The sequence below is a fragment of the Acartia tonsa genome, chromosome 1 (genome assembly GCF_053477335.1).
Source record: "Acartia tonsa isolate MP-2025a chromosome 1, ASM5347733v1, whole genome shotgun sequence".
Taxonomy (NCBI): domain Eukaryota; kingdom Metazoa; phylum Arthropoda; class Copepoda; order Calanoida; family Acartiidae; genus Acartia; species Acartia tonsa.
Window position 1 is genome coordinate 34,706,370 of NC_137260.1, and position 27,505 is coordinate 34,733,874.

Below are 27,505 nucleotides of genomic sequence, written 5' to 3' on the forward strand. Positions count from 1 at the left end.
CAGACTAAAACCTCAAAAAACTGCCGCTCTTAAAGTTTAAACTGTTTGTACCAAAAAAAAGCAGCAATTTTTGAGCTGCCAGAGTAAATTAAAAGCAGTAAAAATGCGGGCACCGCTGCTGGTGGCCACCACCACCTTGTCCTTGTTATTGTGTGGAGTGGTGGCACAGTTTGAAGACGAGACTACGGAGTATAAGGGGAAACATATTGGACAGCTCAACTCATATCATCATCAGGTTAGACAAATATATATACAACTTTTGGCTTATCTACGTCTCTGTAGATGCCTCTAGGGGCACATGGGGGTGGTCGGGGGATAAATTTGTGTTTCAAATGGAAAGGCTAAGAATAATAAATCGTTTTTGTTTGAATTATTGAAATCACCATATTTTATTTTTGGTTTTATTGTAATTATACCCATACGGGATTTTGGTCCTAAACATTGCTGTAGTCAAACATTGATGAAGCTAGCTTAATTTGCTATTAAGAATAATGGGCATTATTCTCTTAGAATTTTTTTTTAATTTTGAAAATTTGAATACCCCCCCCGCCCCGCCCCCCCATCCGAGCGAACAACTATTTTAGGTTAGGTTAGGTTATGGGCTAGGGAGCCGAGCGCTGCGGCTAGGAAGGCAAGGGGGCCGAGCGCTGCGGCTAGGCAGGCAAATGGGCTGAGCGCTGCGGCTAGGCAGGCAAGGGGGCCGAGCGCCTTCGGCTAGGGAGCCGAGCGCTGCGGCCAGAGTTCCTAATCGCTGTCGGGGAGGGGGGGGGGGGGGACTCAAATGTTCAAAATTAAAGAAAAAAAATTTCTAAGAGGATATTACCGAATAATGAAATGGTTGCAAACCCGTGTGGCTACAATTTCACGTTCTCCGTTATGCTAAACAGTTTTATACATAATTATTATCGGTAATAGGTTAGCGGCGATGTGTATGCTGTTGATGCAAATACAATTCTCATAAGAAAGTTTGTGTATGATGGAGATGGAAAGGATACATTTTTCTGGGCTGGTACTTCTAACAGGTATCGTATGTATGTCACTTGTCTATGGACCATTTTCCCTACTAAAAATGTAAACCTGTTTCTATTTAAGTTTTAAAAGCTATTGATCCATCTCAACCCAAGACTACTTTATCAAACTAACATCTTTGTGCAGGCCATATATGTTAGGGTGGGTCGATTTTGGACATTTTTTTTCTGAGGCCAAAGCGGGGATTTGCAAATGATTTGTATGAGTATAATACACCTCTGAATGATTTAAAATTTATCCTAAGTCTTAAAACCGCTGACGACCAGACATTCAATTGTATAGCTATTTATAAATGGGAGTCAAAAATTTATTTTATCAGAACTATGGCTTCATGGTGCTCCCAGAAAAGGCATTGAGGAGTAGAATCCGGAACTTTTGAACGTTTCAAAAAATCTCGTTCCTAGCCTCTACAAATTGGACAATTCTCAATAAACCTTTAAAAAATGTGTTTTTTTAGTGATTGCTAAGGCTAGAAACGAGATATTTTGAAACGGACAAAAGTTCCTGATTCAGCTCCTCAAGGCCTTTCCAGGGAGCACAATGAAGCCATAGTTCTGATTCAAAAAAAATTTGAATGTCGTCTTTGCATATTAATAAGTAATCAAATATATTTTTTAGTGGTCGCGTTCTAAAACTCAATTTTTTAAAATTCTTTTTCGGTCAGAAATGTTTTAAGGTTAATTTTATCTGTTGCATATCCCCTCTTTGTCTAATTCCGACATGAACCCACCCAAATATATATATTTCAAAAACAATATATTACATATCTCTTTCTATTTAAGATCCAGAAGCTATTTAAACTGGCATACAAAAATACATAAATACTAGCCTTAGTAGCCCACACCCCTCCTCAACCGAACTTTATAATAAAAAAATGTCCCAAACATTCGGACAATTGGGTGTTCAAATAGGACCTAGTGGTAGTTAGAATCAGTTGAGAACAAAATCCTAGCCGTTCCTTCTTGCCAGATATGGCCATTTTAAGATTTTAGTCAAATTACACTAAATAACCTAATACAAACTTCACTCTTCTTTGAATATTTTAGTGTAATTGTAGTAGGAAAGCCCAAATATAGAGAAGCTTTGCTCCTCTGACCAAACTGACTGCCAGGAGTTCCTAACAGGAATTGCCTTATTGTGTTTACACATGTTGGGATTCGAACCCATTCCTAAAACTATCCAACATGGAATAGCTGTACATTACAGTAATTTGTCTATAAGGCTTGAGCAATGGATGCCCCTCTGGATACCCTCTGCTAATCCTGGCTGTTGTTGGTGATCAGCAGGGTCAGCTCCTTGTTGGACTTGTACCTGGGGTTCCCCACAGCCAGGCCTCTGCGCTAGAAGTTTGGCCTAGTATTGACCACCATCTCAGTCCATCTGGTTAGTTTAATGTGTCTGGGCCTTCCCCAGGCTTGGCAGGGCTGGAGCCACTGGCTTATTGGGAGTGGGGGCAACCATGGCTACTCTCCCAACTGATCCATACCATCAGCTTGGGTCCATCAAACAGTAACTGTGTCCCCCAAATCCATCAGAAAGAACCCTCCCAGGTTCAGGGTATATTTCAAGATGCACACCAGCATCCCAAGCCTAGGTATGCGGCCCACCACCTGCAGCTATCCTTCAATGGCAGCTTTGCTGATCTGGGATTGGCAGGGAAGCATCTCATCTTAGCTCTACCCTGATATTGATCCTCCAGGAGATCATAGTGGTGTGCATCTTGAACTATGCCATAAACCTGGGAGGGTTCTTTCTGAGGAAGTTGGACATAGTTACTGTTTGAAGGAGATGATGGTATGGAACAGTTGGGAGATTCGCCCACACTCCCAATAAGTCAGTGGCCCCAGCCCTGTCAAGCCTGGGAAAGGCCCAAAGCCGCTCCCACCACCAGCAACTATAGGCAAGCTCTGGCTGTACAATCAACTGTCTGGCCAAGGCAGCTTTCATGTGGCCACTGTCAGCCACAACCATTGTCCCCATTTGTTCAGAGCTGACTGATGACCAGGATATGGGTAGCATGGAGTTGTTGGCCATTCCCATCAAGGTAGGGGCCCCCAGAAGGTGAAACTGGAAAAGTGGCTATTGTAAGATGTACATCCCAATTTTGTTCAAGGTGCCTCAAGGAGGCACAAACTGGATAGGGCTGGGTTTACACATCAAACTGCCCCCCAGGACAGAGATTGTGGTCAAGACAAGGCTGTAATTCCAGCGAAAGAGCCTGACTTTGGGAAACCAAGGTACAATCCAACAAGGAGCTGACCCTGCTCATCACCAATAACAGCCAGGATTAGCAGAGGGTATCCAAAGTGGCATCCATTGCCCGAGCCCAATATATAATTTACTGTTGTCATGCTGTAATATACAGCTATTCCATGTTGGATAGTTTTGGGAATGGGTTCGAATCCCCACTTGTGTTAATACATTAAGGAACTTCCTATTAGGAACTCCAGGCAGTCAGTTTGGTCAGAGGAGCAAAGCTACTCTATTTTGAGGTTCTCCCATTACAATTACACTAAAATATTCAAAGAAGAGTAAAGTTTGTATCAGGTTATTTAGTGTAATTTGACTAAAATCTTAAAATGGCCATATCTGGCAAGAAGGAATGGCTAGGATTTTGTTCTCAACTGATTCTAACTACCACTAGGTCCTATTTGAACGCCCAATTGTCCGAATGTTTGGGACATTTTTTAAATATAAAGTTCAGTTGAGGAGGGGTGTGAGCCCTTTTCTCTGTACTAAAATTTTAGGGCTTGTTTATATGCATGTCACTTTCTTTAACCTATTACTAAGTATTACTAACGCATTACTAAGTATAACCTCTTTTTATCCCTTTTCTATGTATCTTAAGTAAACAGTGAAAGATAATTTGAATACATCCCCTTTGACGAAAAACAAAATTCCCCTTTCTGTAGATTCAAATTATTGATTTAAAAGCTTAGACAATAGGATATATAAGTTGGAAGGAATTTTAATGTTAGGGGGAGATTTGAAAACTGCATCAAATTTTAAGGATTTTTTATAAAATTCGTTTTTTGTATAATTCTTTATCTAAAAGCGGAAATACAATTTAAGTTAATTAATTTTGACATCTGTGATTGGTGGATTGAAAACTATCTGCGCTCTGATTGGAGAAGCAAGTGTCGTACATCATTCACCCAATTAGAGCGCAGGTAGTTTCTAATCCACCTATCCTATTGGTCAAAATTAATTAACTTAAATTGTATTTCCGCTTTTAGATTAAGAATTATACAAAAAACAAATTTTATAAAAAATCCTTAGAATTTGATGCAGATTTCAAATTTCCCCCTTACATAAAAATCCTATTAGACAATGCTAGTTTATCAGTCAATTAAGAATGAAAGTGTCCTTAGTTTTAAGCCAACTAATAACAGAACTTTAGGTACTAGCATAATTTACAGTCCAATGTTCCCTCCTCTCAGCCATTCTTTGTTTCCTAGTAGAAAAGACAGACTGTAAGGTGTCTTATAAAAATTATTTGATTTTTTTTCTAGACCGGGTGCCGAAGGTTTCATTGTGCCAGATCAAAATCAGAAAACAAATGTTCTTGACAAATATTACAATGAAGATTTCACTCTGACGGTAATTAATTTATAGTAGCACAGCTACTTTATAACTAAGTATTATCCGTATGTTTCTCATAAATCGGGGTGAAATCGGTATATTGGTTGAATCTTCTTTGCTTACAAAAAAATAATAATCTCTCCCTTCAGACAATGGCTGTGTTCATTTGTTTATTAAAATATATTTAGCTTTTTTTTTCTTTTTTAAATTTACTTTATGATATCAGAATCGTCGCCAATATTTTAAACTTAAGATGATTGTTTTCCTTCTAAGTAATGTTTTTTTCTTGTTTGAGGTTTTGAGCGTTTTTTGTATGGTTTTATCCTTGTTTTTATTGCAGTTGCCAAGCAAGCGTAAGATCACCGACATCAAATGGTTCTCAATCTTTGATATCAACACACAGAACAATTTTGGAGACGTGTTTATCCCGGCAGATTTTACACCACCAGGATACCAGGTAAGGTAGCTTATTTCATTGGGGATAAAAAGGGATAAGACAAAGGCAGACAAGTATACATCCTCAATGATAATTAATTACCCCTTCTGTAGATTACAATTAGTGCTTGAAACGTTTGGACACTCAACTTATTGGACCAACCAATAAAAATTCATTAAAAGTTCCCAAAGTTGTACTATACTAAATAAAATTAAAAGGATTTGGCTATGAATGATACATTAATCTACCCTTATTTTTCATGTGTTAAATTCTAAATTTTCAAGTAACAAGAGAAAATTAGGATTTTTATTAAGATTTAGTTATATTATAGATTGCGCATCTTCCTACTTTTAATTATTTATACTGTATCACAGAATTTAGGTAACCCAAATCATATGCCCCCCCTCCATACATAAAACAAGGACATGCTAATACAAATATATCCTTTATATTTAGGAGCTAGCTAAGATGCAAGGAACAACGAACAGTATAAACTCTGACAAAGTGGTCGTCATGGATTCCAAGACAGTCAAGATTCCCGCATTTACTTATGATGGCAAGGGCGGAGAGGTTTACTTCTTTGCTGGTGAAGGGCCTCAGCCATCTTCAAGGTAAGATAAAAAATACGCCCAAGCTTTTTATTTTTGAGGTGGGGTAGAAATTTTTTTTGGGGGGGGGGCGAGGGATGTCTGATTATCTGATATATATTTTTTATATTTATTGTTGGGTTATTACCCGTTTACCTCCCTCCCCCTGGGACGTCGTCTTTGAAATTGGCTGAATTTATAACATTATAATAAAAGATATGTGTTATTTATAATTTTAGCGTCAAAGGATTTGCTAACTAAATCTTAGTTTTTGATTTAATAACTTTTGTTTTAGAGGATTTATTGTTCCTGATGAACTTGGATACCTGGCTCCTTTGGGAATATACTTTGAGAATGATGTCATCCTTCAAATTCCAGGTTTGAATGGTTTTAACAGTGTACTGTATCAAGCGCATAATATATGTAGAATTAAGCGCATAGAGAAATGCCTAGACAAAGAAAGATTAAATTATTTTATTTTCTGTATATAATGAAACCAACATGATTCTTTCCTTTCTTTCTTTCTATAATTTCGTTTGTCTGTTTCTTTCTGTTACTTTATATTTTTCTTTTCTCTCTCAATCTCTCTTTCCACCTTTATGTCTCTTCCCCCCTCTTATCCTACTCCCTCAATATTTTTATCCTTCTCTTTCATTTTAATTTTTACCTCTTTCTAGCTCTCTGTGCATTTTATAATTTTTTCTATGTCTAATGTAACATTATTCTTTATAGGTGATAAGACTGTGTTCCAGATTGATTGGTTGGCCGTTTATGACATGAAGAATCATAGAGATTTAGGTAAATGATAGTTATGAATTTTATGAAAACTTGGTTGATAATGCTTCCAAATTGATGTTTTTACAAAAGGTTTTTTTATTACGACTTCTAAGCATTTTTTATCCATGTTACTCTTGCCATAAAAGATTTCAAATAAATTAAAAGAAGTACATATCTTTGCAATTTATGTAACTTACAAAAGTGTAAGTATTTGTTAGATTGGATTTTTATAACAATCCTACTGAAAAAAGTTTTGCAACGGTTGATTAATATTTATTTCAGCATATGTTATTATCAATCAAGACCTGAATGTTCCTCCTAGTCTTGTATCTGTCATGGAACATAAACCAGGTACAAATTTATTTATTTAAGGTTTCGTTTTTTTTATACCTTTAATATGGCTAGACTCTGCTTCTTGAAGAGTAAGACCTATAGTATCAGAAACTAAAGTGCTAGATCAAGAGCAAGTGATCTTTATACTTTAAATCAGTAATATCAAGCTTGAAAAAAATGTGAAATATTAATGCTTATTTCGCTGAAATTTTCCTATTAAAATTCTCAAATCTTTTACTTACAATTAAAACCTGTTATATAAATCCTTATACTAAAGTAACAGGATGTTTGTGTGTCTGTGTGTTTGTACCGAAGGATCTCGCTAACCGCTGAACCGATCGGGTACTCCTTAACATGGTAACTTCTCATAGGTCCCGGAAAGGTTTATAACTATTTTGGGGGAGGGTACCACCACCCTCCCAAGAGAAATCACCCCTAGAAAAAAACTCCTAAATTTTTTTTTTACTTTTTCTTTTAAAATCTAAAATAATAAATTGGGTTATAGAATTCGACTCTTCTCTCCTCAAGTGCCCCTAGAGGTCTCTAGGGGCGTAGCCGCTAGTACATAATATAATGTTAGGTTCATTCTGCCACCCCCTTACACCCATCTCAAACCTGTATTTCTTAACTTGTCACTATCTATCTATACTAGCGGCTACGACCCTCATTCTCATTTTTTTTGGGGGGGGTGTTTTCATTTTTTTTTGGGGGGGGGATTGTCCCACCCCCCCAAGAAAATAGTTATAAACCTTCCCGGGTCCTATGAGAAGCTACCCTGTTAAGGAGAACCCGATCGGTTCCGCAGTTAGCGAGATCCTTCGGTACAAACTTACAAACACACACATAAACACACAGACAAACACACAAACATCCTGTTACTTTATTATCTATCTATATATATTAATGTATTCAGGTCTACCTAACTGCAAGATGCTTCACAAGAATTTAATGGTTGCATGGGAATCTTTCCCCCCTCAACTTACTATTCAAGTAAGGAAATTATCACCCAAACTTCGTATTGTGTGTTCTATAAACCTTTGTTTCTCATTATTCTTTAATTATGAAGGTAACGAATTCTCTGTTAAATAGAGTTTATTCGTCCTTTTTTCTTGTATTTTCATCATTACTTTTAATGCTCCGTTTTTTGTAACCTTTTAAGATTAATATTTGATTTTAATTATTATACCTAGTGAATAAACAAATAGGTAATTAACAATTAATTTTGTGTAATGATCTTTTAAATCTTTGTGTTTTTTTCAGTCTTTTTCAGTCATGTTCATGCTGCTATTAGTCACAGAATTTTTCATTATATTCAAATGCCTTTATAATGTTTAAAGTTCTTTTTTAACATTTAAATCGTTCCCTAAAACACCAAGAAAGAATTTTAAAAATGTTATGTTATTTTAGTTGGCTGGCCACATCAAGGACGACGAGTATATGGCTTTTGGTTTGAGCGGAGCTCAGGAATAATACTTTTTACATGTTAAATTGTTAATTCTAAATTCATCTTATGTAATTGTAATTTTATTATGTAATTAGATGTTTTTTTTTGTCTTAAGCTTAAGATTTAAATAACTATTGGAACTGATTGAGATTTCCATTTTAGAAAATGCTATTGTCTTTTGGTGGGCTTAGGCTATAGTTTTGTCCCCTCTCTACCCCATCGGATACAGAGCCACTCTATGCCAAGGGCTTAGCCTCTAGTAGTTATCAAGCGGGAAAAGTACTAATATTGAATAAAATCTATTTCTGATAAAGCATCTGTAAGTAAGAAAGATGTGTTCTAGCTTAGCAACTATACACAAACATTTGCAAGAAAGTATTGTAATTTGTCCAGGGAGAAAATAAGATGGTGGGTGGTGACGTGGCTGTTCTATACATGGACGAGTTTCTTGGTCATGTCGAGGACTTTAATCTTACTGCAAAGTAAGTTAATTTAAAACTAGAAATAGAAAATAATCTGTGGTAGATAGCTGTTTTTGGTTCCGCCTTCATTCTCGGTTTGACAGTCTGATTTGCTTAATAAATGTGTGTGTCATGCTTCCAACTTACTAATTTTATGATTGTGTGTGTCATATCGTGCTAAGCCTACAGAAATTAAATATAAATTCTTAAAACTAATGCCAGTCTGTATGTCTGTTATGCTTCTATCTATCTAATTTACAGGTCTGTTATATAGTACCGCAAGCCTGCAATAATGAAATATAAATTTTTATTTCTTAGGGTACTAGTCTGTCTGTTATACTTCCATCTGTTCCTGTTGTATGCTACACTAAGCTTGGCTAAGAAAGTAGTATCTGCATTGCTTTCTTCTTATGTCAGTCTTTATGTCTGTTATGCTTATATCTATCTAATTTCCAGGTCTGTTATTTCGTACCGCAGGACTGCGATGTTAAAATAAATATAAAATATAAATTTTTCTTTCTTAGGCCACTGCACCAGTCTGTGTGTTTTTCTGTTTTTCTTCTATCTTTTTAATTTTCTACACTTAGCTTGGCTCAGAAAGTGATATCTACATTCCTTTTTTCTTATGCCAGTCTGTCTGACATGCTTCTAACTATATAATTTTCTGGTTCATGCTATATGAATCTTTTTTTGAAGAAGTATTTATTCTTTTTTTTAGAATAGTCTGTCTATTATGCTTCCATCTATCTAAATATCAGGGCTGTGTGTCATACTGTGCTTGGCCAGGAAGGTGGAGCCTGCAATGATGAGATGATGGGCGGAATCAATTCTCATCAGCTCAGATCAGCTACTAGGTATGTATTTTAATAGGATATTTGAGTTCCGTGGCAGCCATTATTGGAAAAATGTAAGAAATGGTGACTACAGTCAACTGTATTACAGTAGCATTAGTATATAGATTTTTTAATTACTTTGTAAGGAGACCATACATGACAGCAAGTAATATAAACACTTCAAAGCATATGATTGATTTTGGCATTTTTATGTTTAGCGATTAAAGTTAAAATAGTATCAAAGGTTTTGTTGAGTTCAAGTTGTCAAAAAATATGACAAAAGGGGGGGGGGCGAAAGTGACACTTTTTGAAACCAAAACTAAGAGTCAACAAAGGAACTCAACTAAAAAAAGGGTTACAGGTCTGAGATTTTGCATGGCAGTTGCTTTATAGGGGTACAATATGGAACTGTGAAGAAACGGCGGCGAAACCGCCGAAAACCGCCGTTTCCTGCCGTAATTTTTGTTGCCTTTTCTCGGCGGTTTTCGGCGGTTGCGCCGCCGTTTCTTCACAGTTCCATATTGTACTCCTATAAAGCAACTGCCATGCAAAATCTCAGACCTGTAACCCTTTTTTTAGTTGAGTTCCTTTGACTTTTAGTTTTGGTTTCAAAAAGTGTCACTTTCGCCCCCCCCCTTTTAGATAACTACTGTTAAATATTTATTAAAAAGTTGCTTTTGCGTCTACGATGATTTATTGACTCATATTTTAACATTTTTATTGTTGTTAAAATTCTATTTTTCTATATTTATTTTCAATCAATCAAAATAAAGGGAGAGGTCATTTTCTAGTAAATCCCGTAAAGGTGTGTGTTATAAGGCCTAAAAATAGTAGTAGAACGATAAGGTGCTCTATATATTTGTATTTCCTATTGAATAGAACAATAGGGAAGAAATTTTTTTTTTTTTTTTTGATAACCGTACCTGGAATATCTGAAATTTCTATCAAACGCTTTGTTTGGCTCAAACTGACACAAATAAAAAAAATATAATTATAATAAATCAACCTGTAAAGAATGACTTCTTCCTTTGTTTAATAGTATAGATTGTTCTTAACCTTTACCTTGTACCTATAGAAAACATTATTATTATAATTATATTTTTTTTTAATTTTTGTCAGTTTGAGCCAAACAAAGCGTTTGATAGGGTAAGGGGGGGGAAATTTCGGTTTTTTTTCGGTTTTTTTTGAAAAAAATGGGGTAAATATTAATATTTTCAAATGAAACCAAGACCAGTAGAAAGCTTACAGAAAGGACTATCAGGTCCTAAAAGGACATTATCCTAGGACTTTTAGAAGTTGGCCGAAATTGACCGCAAAAAAGTTACCGATATTTCCCCACCACCGGGGGAAATATCGGTAATTTTTTTCAACCTAAAAAAAATCGATGAAAAACGGCCAAACGGCCAGTCAAACATAAATAATCATAATTAGTATAGGTTATAGGGATTATCCACAAAAAGTTTCATAATGATCGGACTATTCCTTCTATGTTAAAAATGAATTGTTTTGAAAGACGCGAATTTTCGATTTTTTTTTTCGAAATTTTTTTTTTTAAAAACTTATAATTAATATAAAAAAAACCGTATTTATTACTTTTTAGGCCTGATCCTAAAAAAGCTCACATTGAACTATAGATTTAGCCCAAAAAACATGAAAATTGATTAAAAATTGACCTCAAAAATTGAATTTGAAGCAAAAGTGTCATCTTTGCAAAAAATCTTGACTACATTTTAACCTTAAAAAAATCGATGAAAAAAGGCCAAGCGACCAAACAAGCGTAATAAATCATAATTAGTATAGGTGATTGGGATTAACCACAAAAAAATTCATAAAGATCGGACTATTCCTCCTATGTCAAAAATATTTTTTTTTCAAAGGACCAGAAATTTTGATTTTTTTCCTCGCAAAATTTTGATTCAAAAAATAAAATTAATTTTTTTTTTGTTTTTTATCTGTTCTATTCATTTTTAGGCCTAATTCTTAAAAAGTCCATATGGAATAATAGATTTGACAAAAGAAAACATGAAAACATGACCTTAAAAGTTGAATTTTAATTTCTTTTGAAATTACCGATTTTTCCCCCGGCGCCAACTTTGGTCATTTTTGAAAAAAATATTAACCCGATTTTAAAGCTCTCAACGGATTTGGAAAAAGCGGGCAATTTCTAGTTCAAAAAGTTTTTCAGATCAGCTCTAGGTCTTATCAATTTTTGTGTAGGTCGATCTTTACACACCTACTAAAAAATTTTTGGAAAAAAAAAATTTTTCGTCCGACTTTGAGACCCAATAAGTACCCTTAATATTCATCTCACAAAAAATTCATTTTATACTTTTTTGTAGGCAATTTAATAAGGAACAAATTTGCTTTAATGTTTTTTTCTGTCATTTGAAAGGAACATGGAGAAAAAGGTCATTTAATGAAGGTAGGTCGAAATTACCGAGAATAGCCCCTTACCGAAACTTCCCCCCCCTTACCCTAGAAATTTCGTATTTTTTTTAGATAATCCAGGTACGGTTATCAAAAAAAAAAAAAAAATTTCCCTATTGTTCTATTCAATAGGGAATACATATATCTAGAGCACCTTATCGTTCTACTACTATTTTTAGGCCTTATAACACACACCTTTACGGGATATACTAGAAAATGACCTCTCCCTTAATAGTAATATAGAGCATAGACTAAAATATAGCTTTGGATAACTGCTACAATAAGTCGTTATTGATATACTACCTAATGTATATACATACATTGTCTACTACCCGTTGCTTGAAGTTTTTATTTATGATTATTATTTCAATTCAGAGAAAATGGAATAACAGCCCTGACGTACAGAACAACTTTCCAGAACCTTGATGACGCTGGTGACCTCGTGATTCCGGAGTCAGGCCCCGTGTCGGTCATCTGGGCCATGGGCAAGGTCTCTGAGAGGGCGCACAGGTAATCAAATCTGATACATTCTAGTCCCCAAGGGACTAGAATTTTAATAGGACTATCAAAACTCATAGAAAAACACCTACAATTAGTCAGTCATGCGACTCCAAAGTTAATTGAATTTTTGCAATTGTTTGTCATCATTATATAAAACTAACAGGATGACTGTCTGTGTGTAGCAAATAATCGCTCTGACCGCTGATTCAACGTGGTTCTTCTCTTCAGTAAAGCTCATATAGGTCCAAGAAAGGTCCTGCGAGAGATGGCCCCTAGAGAAAGAAATAGAGATTTCTATTGAATAATGAACTTAATACATTGAAAATATGATTTGTGACTTCAACAATATGATTACACCCGTGCCATACTGTTATGAATTGAATACAAATGTACAGTCAATGTATACTATACATTGTATAGATATATCTACTAAATTTTCATTTAATAATTTTAGAATTAAAGAGCCAAGTTTCCATCATACGTACAGCAGAATGCACACACAGATTGATTTCGGAAATTCAGGCAAAAATACTTAAATATTTACATTTTATGCAATAACGTTTTATAAACTTATGCCACATTTCAAACCTTGAAGTCAAGCCATAAATTACGTAGGAATCAACCTTTTGAAACATATTTTTGCTTTAATTCATTGTAATGTTACCAAAAACCATTTTTTAAATGTCTATTGCCAGCCGCTTACCGGCTAAAAACGGCTGGGAGCTGCTAAGAGTATGATGTGTGGATAGAGCTTGTGGAGGATTTGCCCTAAAATTTGCCCCCAAAAAATAACTTAACTACTAAGCCGTTACATACGAGAAGGTTACATCACCCCCACCACTGCACTGTGGAATGTTCATACAGCTTTGCTTAAAATTATACTCTAAAAATATCTATTTTTATATCTATTAACATAACAACGATTTAATTTAATCTATTGAGCTACAAACGGAAATATAATTTGCGTGCTAATAATTAAAAATTAAATTAATTTTGAGTTTTTTTTACATATCAGATAAAGATTTAAATATGTTTTTGTAAATAGAGCCTTACAATGATTGTATATCCTTCACAACTGACCGGAAAGAAGTGTCAGCTCCCTGGTTTGTTCCTCCTGTATTTGACCCTCCCAGAAGATTTTTCAGTGCTAAGTATGCCTTAATAGTTTACATACAAATACCTAACTTTTTCTCGGGTTTTCATTGTAAAGACCCAAAGTTTACTAGTACATTATTTTTAGCGCACTTTTCTAATTTAATTTAAACTAACAGTGTTCAAACTTTTCTAACTATAATTAAATCTTTTTACTGAAGAACGGGTAATTTTGGTTTTAATAATTAGGGGTTTATAATTAACGCCAATTGTCTCATCTCTTTTTAGGTTCTCGTTCTTTCCTAAACTAACTATACTATAGATGTTCAAAGTGATGCTTGCTAGGAATGTTTTAGACACATGACAGTACTTTTCAGAGAAGATAAGCGGGCATAATAAAAATTCTATTCTCAAATAGGATTTCCAGACAAAAAAATAACTAAGAAAAAACTTTAATACAAGACTCTTTAATTTCATGATAAAAATGTATAAAATAATTATTTATTCTTAAGACTCTTTGAGAGAAAAAAAAATCTTATTTGTAATTGTTTACTTAGATATTTATATAATTTGTTTAGGTTGGGCCCAGGTGGCGGACGTCGTGGTTTCAGTGGTAAAACAGGATTACCTGCCTCTAACTTGGTCTGGTATATTGAAGGAAAAAATTCTAGCTTAAAAGCATTTTCTTCAATCATCCAAATTTGAATGTGAAATTTTATTATTTTCTTACTTTTAACAACGTGTTCTTAGACAAGTGTGTTTATAACTTGATTTTATCCCTCCTAATTCAAAAAATACTAAACTCCTCTTTTATAAAGTCATAGCAGGAAATTTAAAAAAGAATCTTGCTAGATTTTGTGTGGTTGCAGGTCTCATGGTGCCAGATATTTATCTGAAAAGAGGACTGGATTACACATTTGAGGTATTTCATAATTTAAATCAAAACATTCATGGTGTTTTTTTATATTTAAATAGCGCAGCATCAACAGTAACAATAACTTTTGATGAAATAAATAGCTGTAAACTTAATTACATTAATATTTTAATAAATGTGTTTTTTCTTTTAAAGTGCCTATACAAGATCTGAACCCTTCTCTTACGCCTAACCCCTAAAAGAGCCAATAACTGCGACACCCCAACCCTAAGGTTGCGGGTTACCCGGCCCTGTAGCCATAAAAGCTATCCTATTCTGACCTAAAATAATTAACAAACATGCTAAAGAGGACTATCCATGAACAAGAGCACGTGATTCTAAGTACCTTCCAGCATTGATCCTGAGTATTTTCTTTCAGAATATAATAGGTCACTATCAATAAATAATAAATTGACGAGAAAATTAATGTTTCACTACTTCAAGTTGAAGAAAAGTAAAAAAATGTCCACCATTTTTTGTTAAAATTCTATCAAACGTTTTGTTGAGTTTACGGTGTCTATAATTGTCCATGTTGTCAAATGATAAAAATTTTAAAAAAAGCACATTTACTATATCTCATATGTATGTGTGGTAAGCCGAACGTTTCAGCTCACAGGGTTGCGAGTTCGAGTCCAACGAGCCTTAGCCTTGAATTATTCTACCAAAACAAACTAGCAGGATTTAGTCATACAGAAATTATATATTTAACTGAATAATATTTACAATGAATGTTTACTATTTATATACAACAGATTATAACAATGGTTAGGTTTGAAGGGGGTGTGGGACACAAGGGCTTAGCCCACGGCGGTAGACAGGCTGCGGGGGCAGCTGTGGTAAAAGGGGAGGCAGCGCCTCCCGGTTGTATAATTGCGTGAGGGGCGCGTGATAGCTGCGTGTCCGTGCCCCTCCCCATATTTAGGCAGGCCAGTTTGACCGCTGGATAGCGGGGTCACCGTCGGTCATGAGGTAAATGGTGATATATTGGGATTAGTGCAGAGGGCTTGTTATGATAAGTCACTGCGTAGCAATTCTGTAAACTGCCCGTCCGTCTGCTTGTCCTTGAGCTGTAGCAGCTGGGCTTCCATCTCAGGCGTCCAGGCCAGGGTCTTGGCCGTTTTCTGCCGATTCATCTCGTAGGTGAGGTCGGCATACTCTGGGATGAACAGGCGGTAGTATCCAAAGAACCCCAGGAGCGCCAGCAAATCCTTGGGGGTGCTGGGGGCCGGCCAGTCCAGGATACGGTCAATATAATCCTCTTGCATGGCTATCCCCTCACGGCTGAGGGTGTGGCCCAGATAATCCACCTTGGCTCAAAACAGCTTGGTCTTGGCTGGCTTGAGGCGGATTCCTCCCCTGCGGTGGGCTTCCAAGACTTCCCGGAGCCTAGCCAGGTGGGCCCAGGTATCCTGGTGAAAGGTCAGGACGTCATCAAGATATGACTGGAGGTTGGCCGTGCCTAATGGATTTAGGACCCCTGCAATAAATCTGGAGTAGACAGATGGTGCCGTAGCAAGGCCAAAGGGCATCCTTTTCCATTGGTACAAGCCCCTGGGGGTGGTGAAGGCGGTGCAAGGCCGGCTGTCCTCGGACACACGGATGGTGTAGTACGCGGCCACCGCGTCTAAGGCACTATAGACGCGGTGTCCTCCCGCTCGTTCTACCAGCTGCTGGATCCTGGGCAAATGGTAGCTATCCAGTTCCAGGCACTTGTTGAGGGCTCTGTAGTCGACGGCCCAGCGGGTGCTCCCGTCCTTCTTCTTGATGGGCACCAGGGGGCTACTCCAGGCGGAGTCTGAAGGCTCTATGACTCCCTCTTGTAGCCAGGTGTCCAGTTGTTTCTCCAGCTCAGCCTCCTGCCGCGGGTTCAGATCCCTAAATCTCTGGCGGATCGGCTGGGTCCCTGGTTTGAGGCGCAGCTGCAACTCTACTACGTCAGTGCAGCCGGGGGTAAAGTTGGAGAAGACGTCCCTGTACTCTGATAACATGGTCCAGACCTCCTTCTTGAGCAGGGGGTCCTTGCGCAGGAACTCATTCTCCTCCATCTCAAGGGCCTCCCACAGCTCCTGCATATCTGGGGGCTCAACAGGCTCTTGGAACGAATGGATACGAGGGGGAGGCTTATCAGAAACCTCCAAAATGTCAGGCTTGACCAGCTCCCCAGCCACGGGGAGGCCAGCGTCCAGCAGGAGGGGCGTCTCCCCTTCATTTACCACCAGCACTCGAAACACACTGGCGGAGCCAGGCCTGTGGGCATACAGGCCTTCTGGGATGACAAGATCCTCCCCAAACCTCTGTTCTGGGGCAGCTAGTTGGATGGCATCCTTAGTACGGTGCCCCACTAATTCAACAGGGACAGCCATGACGCCGCGGCCAGGCAAGACCACCCGCTTGGCCGTCCGGAGTTGGGGTGGTTGGCCATCAGTTGGAGTGACAGCGCTTAGCCTATACGTGGCTGGCGCGGGGTCAGCTTCGGCTCCGGGACCCACCGGCCGCGACTTGACGGGCTCGGCCTCGGGAGGGGCCGGGGCTCTGGGACCAGCCTGGGCTCCGTGGGCGTCTGGCCGCGACTTGACGGGCTCGGCGCTAGGAGAGGCTGAGGCAGCGGAGCCATGCGTGGCTCCGGAGGCGGCCGGCCACGACTTGACGGGCACGGCGCCGGGAGAGGCTGATTCCTGGGAGTTGAGCATGGCTCCGGGTGCATCAGACCGCGACTTGACGGGTCTGGACTCGGACTCGGCTGGCTGAATGGCTGGGGGTCCCAGGTAGAGGGGGCCAGGTGGACACGGCTGGCCGTTGATGAAGGTGTCGGCGGAGAAGATCGGCTCTGGAGGGCTGGCAATCTCGGGAAACGTCGTTGGCAGGTTCTCCAGCGGCACCTTGGGCACTGGGGGCAACCCCATGGCTAGCAGGTTGGTCCCCCTATGGGCGTTTAGCTCAGTATCCACCCAGTGCGTGCCCTTCTCGACCACACGCGGCTGCTCTGGCAGTGGGCCTGGCAGAGGCCCCTCGTAACTCAACTCTCTCTCGGCTGTCTCCCGGTCGATGGGGACACCACGGAGTGGGATGAACTCCCCACGCACCCACAAGCAGGGGGGTTGCATGTCGAAACAGAGCCTAGTTCCGAACTCCTTGAGAAAATACCCTCCTAGGTTCAGAGGGTGTGAGAGATTCCGTACCACAGTCACGTGGTACAGATGGAGTATAAGGGTGTGTGAAACTGCCATATATAATTCTCTTAATTTTCCTATTACCTGGAGGGGCTGGCCTTCCTCGTTAGCAGTCAGGATTTGGGTGTTGTCTGGAATCAACATGCGTTGCACGCCCATTGCGTGCATGAGGTGTTCAGAAATTACAGCAGACCCTGGTACACGGTTGCCAGAATCGACCATGGCATCAACCTGTACGTGCTGGGCAGGGTCAGGAGTGGGAAACCTCACCCTGATATGGCAGGGGAAGTGGAGGTCCTGCCCTTGAGACAAGGGGGCCTCCCGTTCGGCTGGGGTCGGCAGAAACTTCGGTGGTGGCCGAACCGCAGCTATGGTAGTATTGCTTACCATGGTGGCTTAGACTGTAGCTTCGAATCACTAGAGCTTATCAATTATCACTGGGTCAACAATTTTATATTTCTTTTTATCACTTGGTTGACATTTATACACACTTATGTGTTGTTATCACTAGGAGCTCTAGGTGTGATTCTGGAAGCACTGGCAGCAGGGAATGTCCGTCCTGCAAGGTTCAGAGGGATGGCGGCGGCAGGGAATGTCCCGTCCTGCAGCGCCGCTGGTTCGAATCCCGAAAGATGGCGGCAGGGAATGGCCCGTCCTGCAGCGCCTCGGGTTCGAATCCTGGGAGACAGCGGCAGGGAATGTCCCGTCCTGCCGTGCCTGTGGCTCAAATTCTGCTATCCGTCGCAGTGGTAGGCCTTACTTGTGTGCTGAAGCTTCGCAGCCACACATTGCCTTCTCAGGGAGACCAGCACCTAGCTGTCCGTCTTGTAGGTTTGGCCTGGGTGTCCTGGGGCTTGTCCCAGCTACACTTGCCAATTTAGACTCTGTTTTGTAGCCGTTTGAGCTAAATTATCCGATTACCGTGGCTGCGCACCTAGCGCTACTCCTACACGGTACGGAAAAAGCGCCGTAACTGGCGCTTCTAGCAGGCTAAATCTGCTTGCCGTAGGCCAAAGGCCCACACATTGCGTTCAAAATGATGGAAATTCGACCTAAAAAGGCCGTCTCACGGGTCAGTTGGCTTCTCAGTTGGCGGCTGACTGTCCCCTTACTTGCCAAAGGGTCCAATCAGAGGTAGAATAGGCTAATTTCTGTAAGGCTCGATTGAAACACGCTGACACCAAGATGTGGTAAGCCGAACGTTTCAGCTCACAGGGTTGCGAGTTCGAGTCCAACGAGCCTTAGCCTTGAATTATTCTACCAAAACAAACTAGCAGGATTTAGTCATACAGAAATTATATATTTAACTGAATAATATTTACAATGAATGTTTACTATTTATATACAACAGATTATAACAATGGTTAGGTTTGAAGGGGGTGTGGGACACAAGGGCTTAGCCCACGGCGGTAGACAGGCTGCGGGGGCAGCTGTGGTAAAAGGGGAGGCAGCGCCTCCCGGTTGTATAATTGCGTGAGGGGCGCGTGATAGCTGCGTGTCCGTGCCCCTCCCCATATTTAGGCAGGCCAGTATGACCGCTGGATAGCGGGGTCACCGTCGGTCATGAGGTAAATGGTGATATAATGGGATTAGTGCAGAGGGCTTGTTATGATAAGTCACTGCGTAGCAATTCTGTAAACTGCCCGTCCGTCTGTTTGCCGTATTACCACATATGTTTAAATTAATGTTAATATGGATTAATTTACAATCTATATAACACGAGTATTCGCATATGGATCATCAAATATCCATTTTATTAAAAGAATTAGCTTCATAAAAGTTTTCAAAATCAATTAAAATACCTAAAAAAACATGGTGAAACATAAATTTTCTCGTCAATATATTAATAATATATGGTGTCCTATTATATTCTGAAAGAAAATACTAAGGATCAATGCTGTAAGGTACTTAGAATCATGTGCTCTCGTTCGTGGATAGTCCTCTTTATATATTTTAAAATAAGGGGGGGGGGGTGCTTCTGTAAATAGGTACTATGAGGGGAAACTGCCAAGAATTGTATTATTACAAGTAATAGTTGCTTAGATAAAAGATAGATAGATATGTATTTCAACATAAGCATAAAAAATAATATCATTACACATTTTTAAATAATTTTATGCATAGTTAGGTACTTTCATAACCTGGGTTGGCCGTTGCAAACGCTGAAAATTCCAATATGCAGGGCGACCACTGCATACTATATATACTATTTATACTATATAGGATGAATTTGGATACTATATCATACTATATGACAAAAAATTACTATATATACTATATATTATTACCTTTATTTGAACAAAATTTACTATATATACTATATAATATTACATTTATATAACAAAAAACGAATATTGTCAGTTTTTCGACAACGCCTCTTAAGGAGCGTTTTGTCTAATTTTCACAGTAGGTTTTCTCCTATTTCTAGCCCCTGCGGGGGGCTTATTATATACTGTGATATGACAAAAATGCATAAAGCTCTACAGTAAGAAAGAGATGAAGAAAATATATTTTTGTTTGTGATTATGATATAGATATCAGTTATTTTTCATAGAATTAAATTAAGGGTGAGGGGGGAGTTTTGCCACTTTCGCTTACTCTGTGATTATTAGGCTAGGTATTAATGTGAGACTATAGGTTATTTGGGATAATAGTTTACTTTTGGGTAGTAGTTCTCAGTCTTATATTTAATAATTTTTTTGATAATTCTCCAGGTTCAGGTGCTGCAGGCTAAAAGGTGGTTTCTGGACAGGTAGAAAAATTGTTTAATTTAGAGAACAACTTATAAAACAGAATATGCATCTTTTGTGATGTTATTATCTTATCTGAAGAAAAAATTAAAATTGGCCTCCAATTCTTGGTCTTACAGGCCACCAGGTCCACTTTGGACAGGTAAAAATTCAATTTTTTTGTTTGAAGAGTTAGAGGTCAACCTATAAAACAGAATTTGCATCTTTTTGGATTTTATTAACATATCTGAAAAAATTGAAAATTAGCAACCAGGGTCAAGCCCTGCAGGCCTCCAGGTCCCCTCTGGACAGGTAAAAAATCAAATTTCTTAATTTTTGAGGTCAACTTATGAAACAGAATATGTATTTTTTTGGATTATTAACATATCTGAAGAAAATACAATATGAATAGGCCTCCAAGTTCAAGTCCTGCAGGCCTTTAGGTCCACTCTGAACAGGTAAACAATAAAATTTCTTAGATGAAGAGTTAGAGGTCTATTTATATAACAGAATATGCATTTATTTGGATAATATTAACAATATTAATCTTGGATCCCGATATGTTAATTTAACATATCGGGATCCAAGATCAGGTTCATTCAGGACAGGTAAAAGATTCAAATTTATAATTTGAAAAGTTAGAGGTCAACTTAAAAACAGAATATGCATCTATTTGGATGTTATTAACATATCTGAAGAAAAAATTAAAATCCGCCATCAATTTCAGGTCTTCCCTGCACAGAGTCTACATGGAGGCCTGCAGCACCTGGACCTGGAGGTCAATTGTATTTTTTCTCCAGATATGTAAATAACATCTAAAAAGATGCTTATGGTGTTTTATAAACTTACCTCTAACTCTATAAATAAGAAATTTATATTTTTACCTGTCCACCTGGAGGCCTGCAGCATCAAAACCTGGAGGTCGATTGTCATTTTTTCTTTAAACATATAAATAGCATCTATAAAGATGCTTATGTTGTTTAATGAATTAACCTCTTAACTCCTTAAATTTAAAATTTTTATTTTATTCGTGTCCAGAGTCCACCTGGAGGACTGAAGCACCTAAACCTGAAGGCCAATTTTATTTTTTCTTCAAATATATAAATAACATCCAAATATAAGCTCATTTTGTTTACAAATATATACCATTAACTGTTCAATTAAGGGAAGTTTGTTGTTCAACTCTCCATGCAGAGTCTGCAGGACCAGAACTTGGAGGTCGATATTTTTTCTTCAGTTATGTTAATAACATCCAAAAAGATGCATATTCTGTTTTACAAGTTGCCCTTTAGCTCTTTAAAAAAGAAATTTGAATTTTTTACCTGTCCACAGAGTGGACCTGGAGGCCTACATTACCAGAACTTGGAGGCCGAATTTAGATTTCTTCAGATATGTAAATAGCATTCAAAACGATGCATATTCTGTTTTTATAAGTTGGCCTCTAACTCTTCAACTAAAAAAATTATCTATAACCTGTCCAGTGTGGACCTGCAGGCCTGTAAGACAAGAACTTGGAGGCCTATTTAAATTTTTTCTTCATTTACGTTAATAACATCCAAAAAGATGCATATTTTGTTTTATAAGTTTATCTCTAACCCTTCAAACAGAAATTTTAATTTTTTTTACTTGTCCAGAAACCACCTTCCAGCTGGCCTGTAGCACCTTAACCTGAGACCTATCCAAAAAATGATTAAATATATGTGAAATACTAACCAAAAGTAAACTTTTATCCTAAATAACCTATAGTCTCACATTAATACCTAGCCTAATAATCACAGAGTAAGCCCCTTATTTGTGAAATTGCTTTGATAACAGCTTTGCTTTGAGTTATTAATAATGATGTATATACTATGTATTACTAAATAAGGGGGGGGGGGAGTTTGTACACTTATAGGAAATGAAATTCAGTACCAAAGATTGGGAGGGTACTGTGGGCTTGTTTTTAAAGTTATCAACCTAATTCTTTTGTAGGCTCTCTTATATGACTGGATATACACGTATTTCTTTGAAAATTGAATTTCGGCACTTTCCTTCTAGGGGCTTGTGGAGCAACAGACCCCCCAAAACACTAAAAATATGAGTTCTGAACTTATTTTTAAAGATATCAACCTGATTTTTTTTATAATACTTTTTTTAACATAACCGAATCAACGAACCATTACAGATTTCATTTTGGGACTTTCCTTCTAGGGGCTTGTGGAGCAATAGACCCCTCAAAACACTAAAAATATGAGTTCTGACCTTATTTTTAAAGATATCAACCTGATTTTTTTATAATACTTTTTTAACATAACTGAATCAAAGAACCATTACAGATTTCATTTTGGGACTTTCCTTCTAGGGCTTGTGGAGCAAAAGACCCCCAAAAACACTAAAAATATGAGTTCTGACCTTATTTTTAAAGATATCAACCTGATTTTTTTTAACACTTTTTTAACATAACCGAACTTGGTAACTTTTACAGATTTCATTTGGGACTTTCCTTCTAGAAGCTATTGGGGCAAAAGACATGCTGTATTTGTTGCAATTGAAAAACCAATCAATAACTAATAGTTTTCTTTTTTTACACTGAATACTTAATTTTTTCAATTATGTAGATAGTTTTTGACTTTTTTTAATTTTTTTTAATTTGTTAGGATACATCATCATTTTTAGTCTTTGTACAGTATTTCTATACCAAGTATTATGAAACCTTAATCTAGTCGTCTTAATGTAATTTTTTTTCAGAATACTACATAATATTTGAATATGACTGTGAATTGATTCAAGCGCATTTTCATTGGACTCTAGAAGGAAATCAAAATCTGTAATGATTATCTAGTTCATTTATGTGAAAAAATTTATCATTAAAAAAATATTTTTAGTGTTTTGGGGATCTTTTGCTTCACTAGCTTCTAGAAGGAAAGTCCCAAAATTAAATCTGTTAAAGTTACCAAGTTCAGTTATGTTAAAAAAGTGTTTTAAAAAAATCAGGTTGATATCTTTAAAAATAAGGTCAGAACTCATATTTTTAGTGTTTTTGGGATCTTTGCTCCACTAGCCCCTAGAAGGAAAGCCCCAAAATGAAATCCGTAATGGTTTCTTAGTTCGGTTATGTTAAAAAAGTATTCTTTTAAAAAAATCAGTTTGATATATTTAAAAATAAGCTCAGAACTCATATTTTTAGTGTTGGGGTCTTTTGCTCCACAAGCCCCTAGAAAGAGAGTCCTAAAATGAAATCTGTAATAGTTCGTAGATTTTGGGGGTCTTGTTCCACAAGCCCCTAGAAGAAAAGTACCAAAATGAAATTCGTAATGGTTTCTTCAATCGGTTATGTTGAAAAAGTATTATTTTTATAAAATCAGGTAGATATCTTTAAAAATAAGCACAGAACTCATATTTTTAGTGTTTTTCGGGGTCTTTTGCTCCTCAAGGCCTTAGAAGGAAAGTCCCAAACTGAAATCTGTAATGGTTCGTTGATTAGGTTATGTTAAAAAGTATTATTGAAAAAAAATCAGGTTGATATCTTTAAAAATAAGGTAAGAACTCATATTTTTAGTGTTTTGGGGGGTCTATTGCTCCACAAGCCCCTAGAAGGAAAGTCCCAAAATGAAATCTGTAATGGTTCATTGATTCGGTTATGTTAAAAAAGTATTATTAAAAAAAATCAGGTTGATATATTTAAAAATAAGCTCAGAACTCATATTTTTAGTGTTTTGGGGGGTCTATTGCTCCACAAGCCCCTAGAAGGAAAGTCCCAAAATGAAATCTGTAATGGTTCGTTGATTCGGTTATGTTAAAAAAGTATTATAAAAAAAATCAGGTTGATATCTTTAAAAATAAGGTCAGAACTCATATTTTTAGTGTTTTGGGGGGTCTATTGCTCCACAAGCCCCTAGAAGGAAAGTCCCAAAATGAAATCCGTAATGGTTTCTTCAATCGGTTATGTTGAAAAAGTATTATTTTTTAAAAATCAGGTAGATATCTTTAAAAATAAGCACAGAACTCATTTTTTTAGTGTTTTTTGGGGTCTTTTGCTCCACAAGGCCCTAGAAGGAAAGTCCCAAAATGAAATCTGTAATGGTTCGTTGATTCGGTTATGTTAAAAAAGTATTATTAAAAAAAATCAGGTTGATATCTTTAAAAATAAGGTCAGAACTCATATTTTTAGTGTTTTGGGGGGTCTATTGCTCCACTAGGCCCTAGAAGGAAAGTCCCAAAATGAAATCTGTAATGGTTCGTTGATTCAATTATGTTAAAAAAGTATTTTAAAAAAAAATCAGGTTGATATCTTTAAAAATAAGTTCAGAACTCATATTTTTAGTGTTTTGGGGGGTCTATTGCTCCACAAGCCCCTAGAAGGAAAGTGCCGAAATTCAATTTTCAAAGAAATACGTGTATATCCAGTCATATAAGAGAGCCTACAAAAAGAATTAGGTTGATAACTTTAAAAACAAGCCCACAGTACCCTCCCAATCTTTGGTACTGAATTTCATTTCCTATAAGTGTACAAACTCCCCCCCCCCCCCTTATAAGTCCGATACTATATCATACTATATGTGTTCAAAAAAATATACTATATATACTATATGGATTTTAAAAATATACAGTTATAAAAATACTATTTTTTTTTTGTTTTGGAGTGGTCGCCCTGAATATGTTCTAACTACTTAGGTGGAAGGAGGCAGCAATCCGAATAGCGCAGAATTCTATCATCCCTTCATTATAACAGACGAACCTATTGGCGGATATGATAGGTTAACTGAAGAACAAAGAAAGAATGTCCGAGTGTTGGCTGGTGTTGAATTTACTTGGTAATCCTTTTTATTGAAGTAACAGGATGTTTAACTTTCTTGTTTAGCTTAAGATCTCGCTAACCACTCGACATATATGGTTTGCCTTTATAGTGAAGCTTCTTATAGGTACAAGAAAGGTTTTTAACTAGTTTGGGAGAGGGAACCTCAACCCTCCCAAGAAAAATCACCATGGATTAGAATCCACTAGCTGTTAGTAGTTTATTAAGATTGAAAATTTAATTTGCATCTATTACTTTTATTTGAAATTTATATTTATTGTCGGATGCCTACTCTGGCTAAGTATGACATGTTATCATCTCCAAACCTTGCAAAATGATTTCTGTATATTAGGTATTATAAGGTACATAATTTGTTGAGTTCACTTTTATGGATGTTATCATTTTATTTGTAGGCGTGGAAAACCCAGACCTACCTCTGCTGGACGTCTATGCCTTTGGAAGCACAGGTACAGTATTTTTAAAATTTCTTCACTTCTGAGTTAACACATAAATTTTAATTTATTTTTTATATTAAAACAGCGTTTCTTACTTCAGTTTTATAAATTAAATATTTTAATTTATGTTTATAATTGCCATAATAGTCACAAAAGTAAATTTGATTTGCTTGGTTTGGAAATTATCCACTCTCCAAGAAAATAGCTTGAAACCATCACTGGTCTGGTAGGTATGTTTCCTGAAAAGTAGAACCTAATTAGCTAATGGTTACCAAGATCTCAAGCTTCAGACAGACGGACCTTGCCTACTTTGTAATATAGATAGTTTGCTAAGCTATGTTTATAACATTTGTACACGAAATGTGTATTTCAGGAATGAGGGAGACAGAAGGAGAGACGACGAGATCAATTCTTTTGAAAGATTCAGGAACAGCCTCACTTATAAATGCGAAGATGGTGATAAAGCAGTTTTACAGGTATTGTAAGCTTGTTACTTAAAATTTTAAAAACTGCCATCATATTATAACATACAAAAGGAAAATGAAGTTGTTATTGTAAAAAATACAGCACACAAAAAATCTTAGAAATTATTTTGAGTAAAACTGTCGTTTAAGTATCTTTGTAATTGCATTGTTTTCATTTAGTCATTAAAAAGCAAATAAGGCTGTTAAAATCTAAAAACGGGCAAACGCACGTACCATTCTTTTGAATTGATATGGTACCAAAAATTCTACCTTTTTAAAATTTTAGTATTGAATCTACTTTACGAAGCAATGGCTGAATTAAGTTTGCGAATGAACCCTGATTCTAAGTTATCTTATTCTTTAGGTGACCCCTAATGTAACCTGGCCTGACGTAGTTTACTACCACTCCTACACCACCCCCTACATGGGATGGAGGATTCATGTAGTCGACAACTTTAGGTGGGATATACGGATACTTCATTTTAACCATCAATATTATCCAGCGGACGACAAAAATGCAAAAAATTATATTTAAACCGTATTAAGAAATGACCAAAGAAATTTAAGTAACATTTTTATTTTTAACTTCCATCTTAAGAGAAAAAAAACTTTAAATATAATTTTCAACAGACTTATAAACTACGTCTGGAAATATATTATCCACAAGTGATTTTTTTGGCCATTACACTTTTCCAGCATGTTGTGGCTCAAATTTTTTCCTACATCTTACTTGTCATTGACTTTTTCTTAATTAGGCATTAAAAATACTTTTTGTGCTGCTTGTGGTCCACTTTTAGCTAAAGGGGATTTACCATAATTACTAATCCGTATATTCGTGACTGTAGGAGGCGGCCTAAATTTGGAAACTCTGGTGAACATGCTCTTCCCGCCACACTCACCTCACTTGCTCTAGTCACTACCTTCATCTTTAAGATCTTCAGCTAGATTTATTATGTAACAGCAAGCTAGATTATCCCAATGGAAGTTAAATAAATCTACCCATGAAAATTTTAACTCAAATTCTAGAAAGATTTTGTCATCGAAATTAGATTTATTTATCCTCCGTTGTAATATTAGATAGGGACCTGAATAAACATTCTGATAAACATTGGATTTTTTTAAACTTTTAAATAAGAGCTAATTTTCATTTCTGGCCATCTTACAATCAGCCTATAGCAAAGTATTTGTTTCTTTCTCAATTCAAAATGCATTTAAACTTTTTAAAAATTTATAGAGACGATTAAAATATCTATTCCCCTTTTCTGAATCAGAATTTTTATTTTTCCCTTTTAGGTTTATAAGATTTGGTAGAATTTGATAAAAATATGTTTTAATATTATTTAGAATGATTTTCTGTAATTACATAGAAACCTTTTGGTTTTGACCTTTATATTTTAATGTGATTTTATAATGTGTAGATTCATACAGTTCTTTTTTTAAATCATTGACAAATAAACTTTAAATACACTAAATAATTGTATTTCTATTAGAGCGCAGC

General features: G+C 36.9%; 1 protein-coding gene across 1 annotated transcript; it reads left to right on the plus strand.

Annotated features, from left to right (window-relative positions):
• LOC145317572 (protein Skeletor, isoforms B/C-like) lies at positions 1 to 27,479 on the plus strand. The gene is made up of 22 exons (XM_080158718.1): positions 1 to 235; positions 916 to 1,022; positions 4,542 to 4,629; positions 4,952 to 5,068; positions 5,504 to 5,658; positions 5,930 to 6,012; positions 6,367 to 6,432; positions 6,694 to 6,762; positions 7,658 to 7,734; positions 8,152 to 8,205; positions 8,579 to 8,670; positions 9,408 to 9,503; positions 12,285 to 12,419; positions 12,865 to 12,932; positions 13,456 to 13,561; positions 14,081 to 14,158; positions 14,370 to 14,424; positions 24,968 to 25,107; positions 25,502 to 25,555; positions 25,917 to 26,019; positions 26,372 to 26,466; positions 26,853 to 27,479. Exons 1-22 carry the CDS (start codon positions 104 to 106, stop codon positions 26,950 to 26,952), a joined length of 2,070 nt encoding a protein of 689 aa, XP_080014844.1. The 5' UTR covers positions 1 to 103; the 3' UTR covers positions 26,953 to 27,479.
• Positions 27,480 to 27,505: the final 26 nt, after the last annotated feature.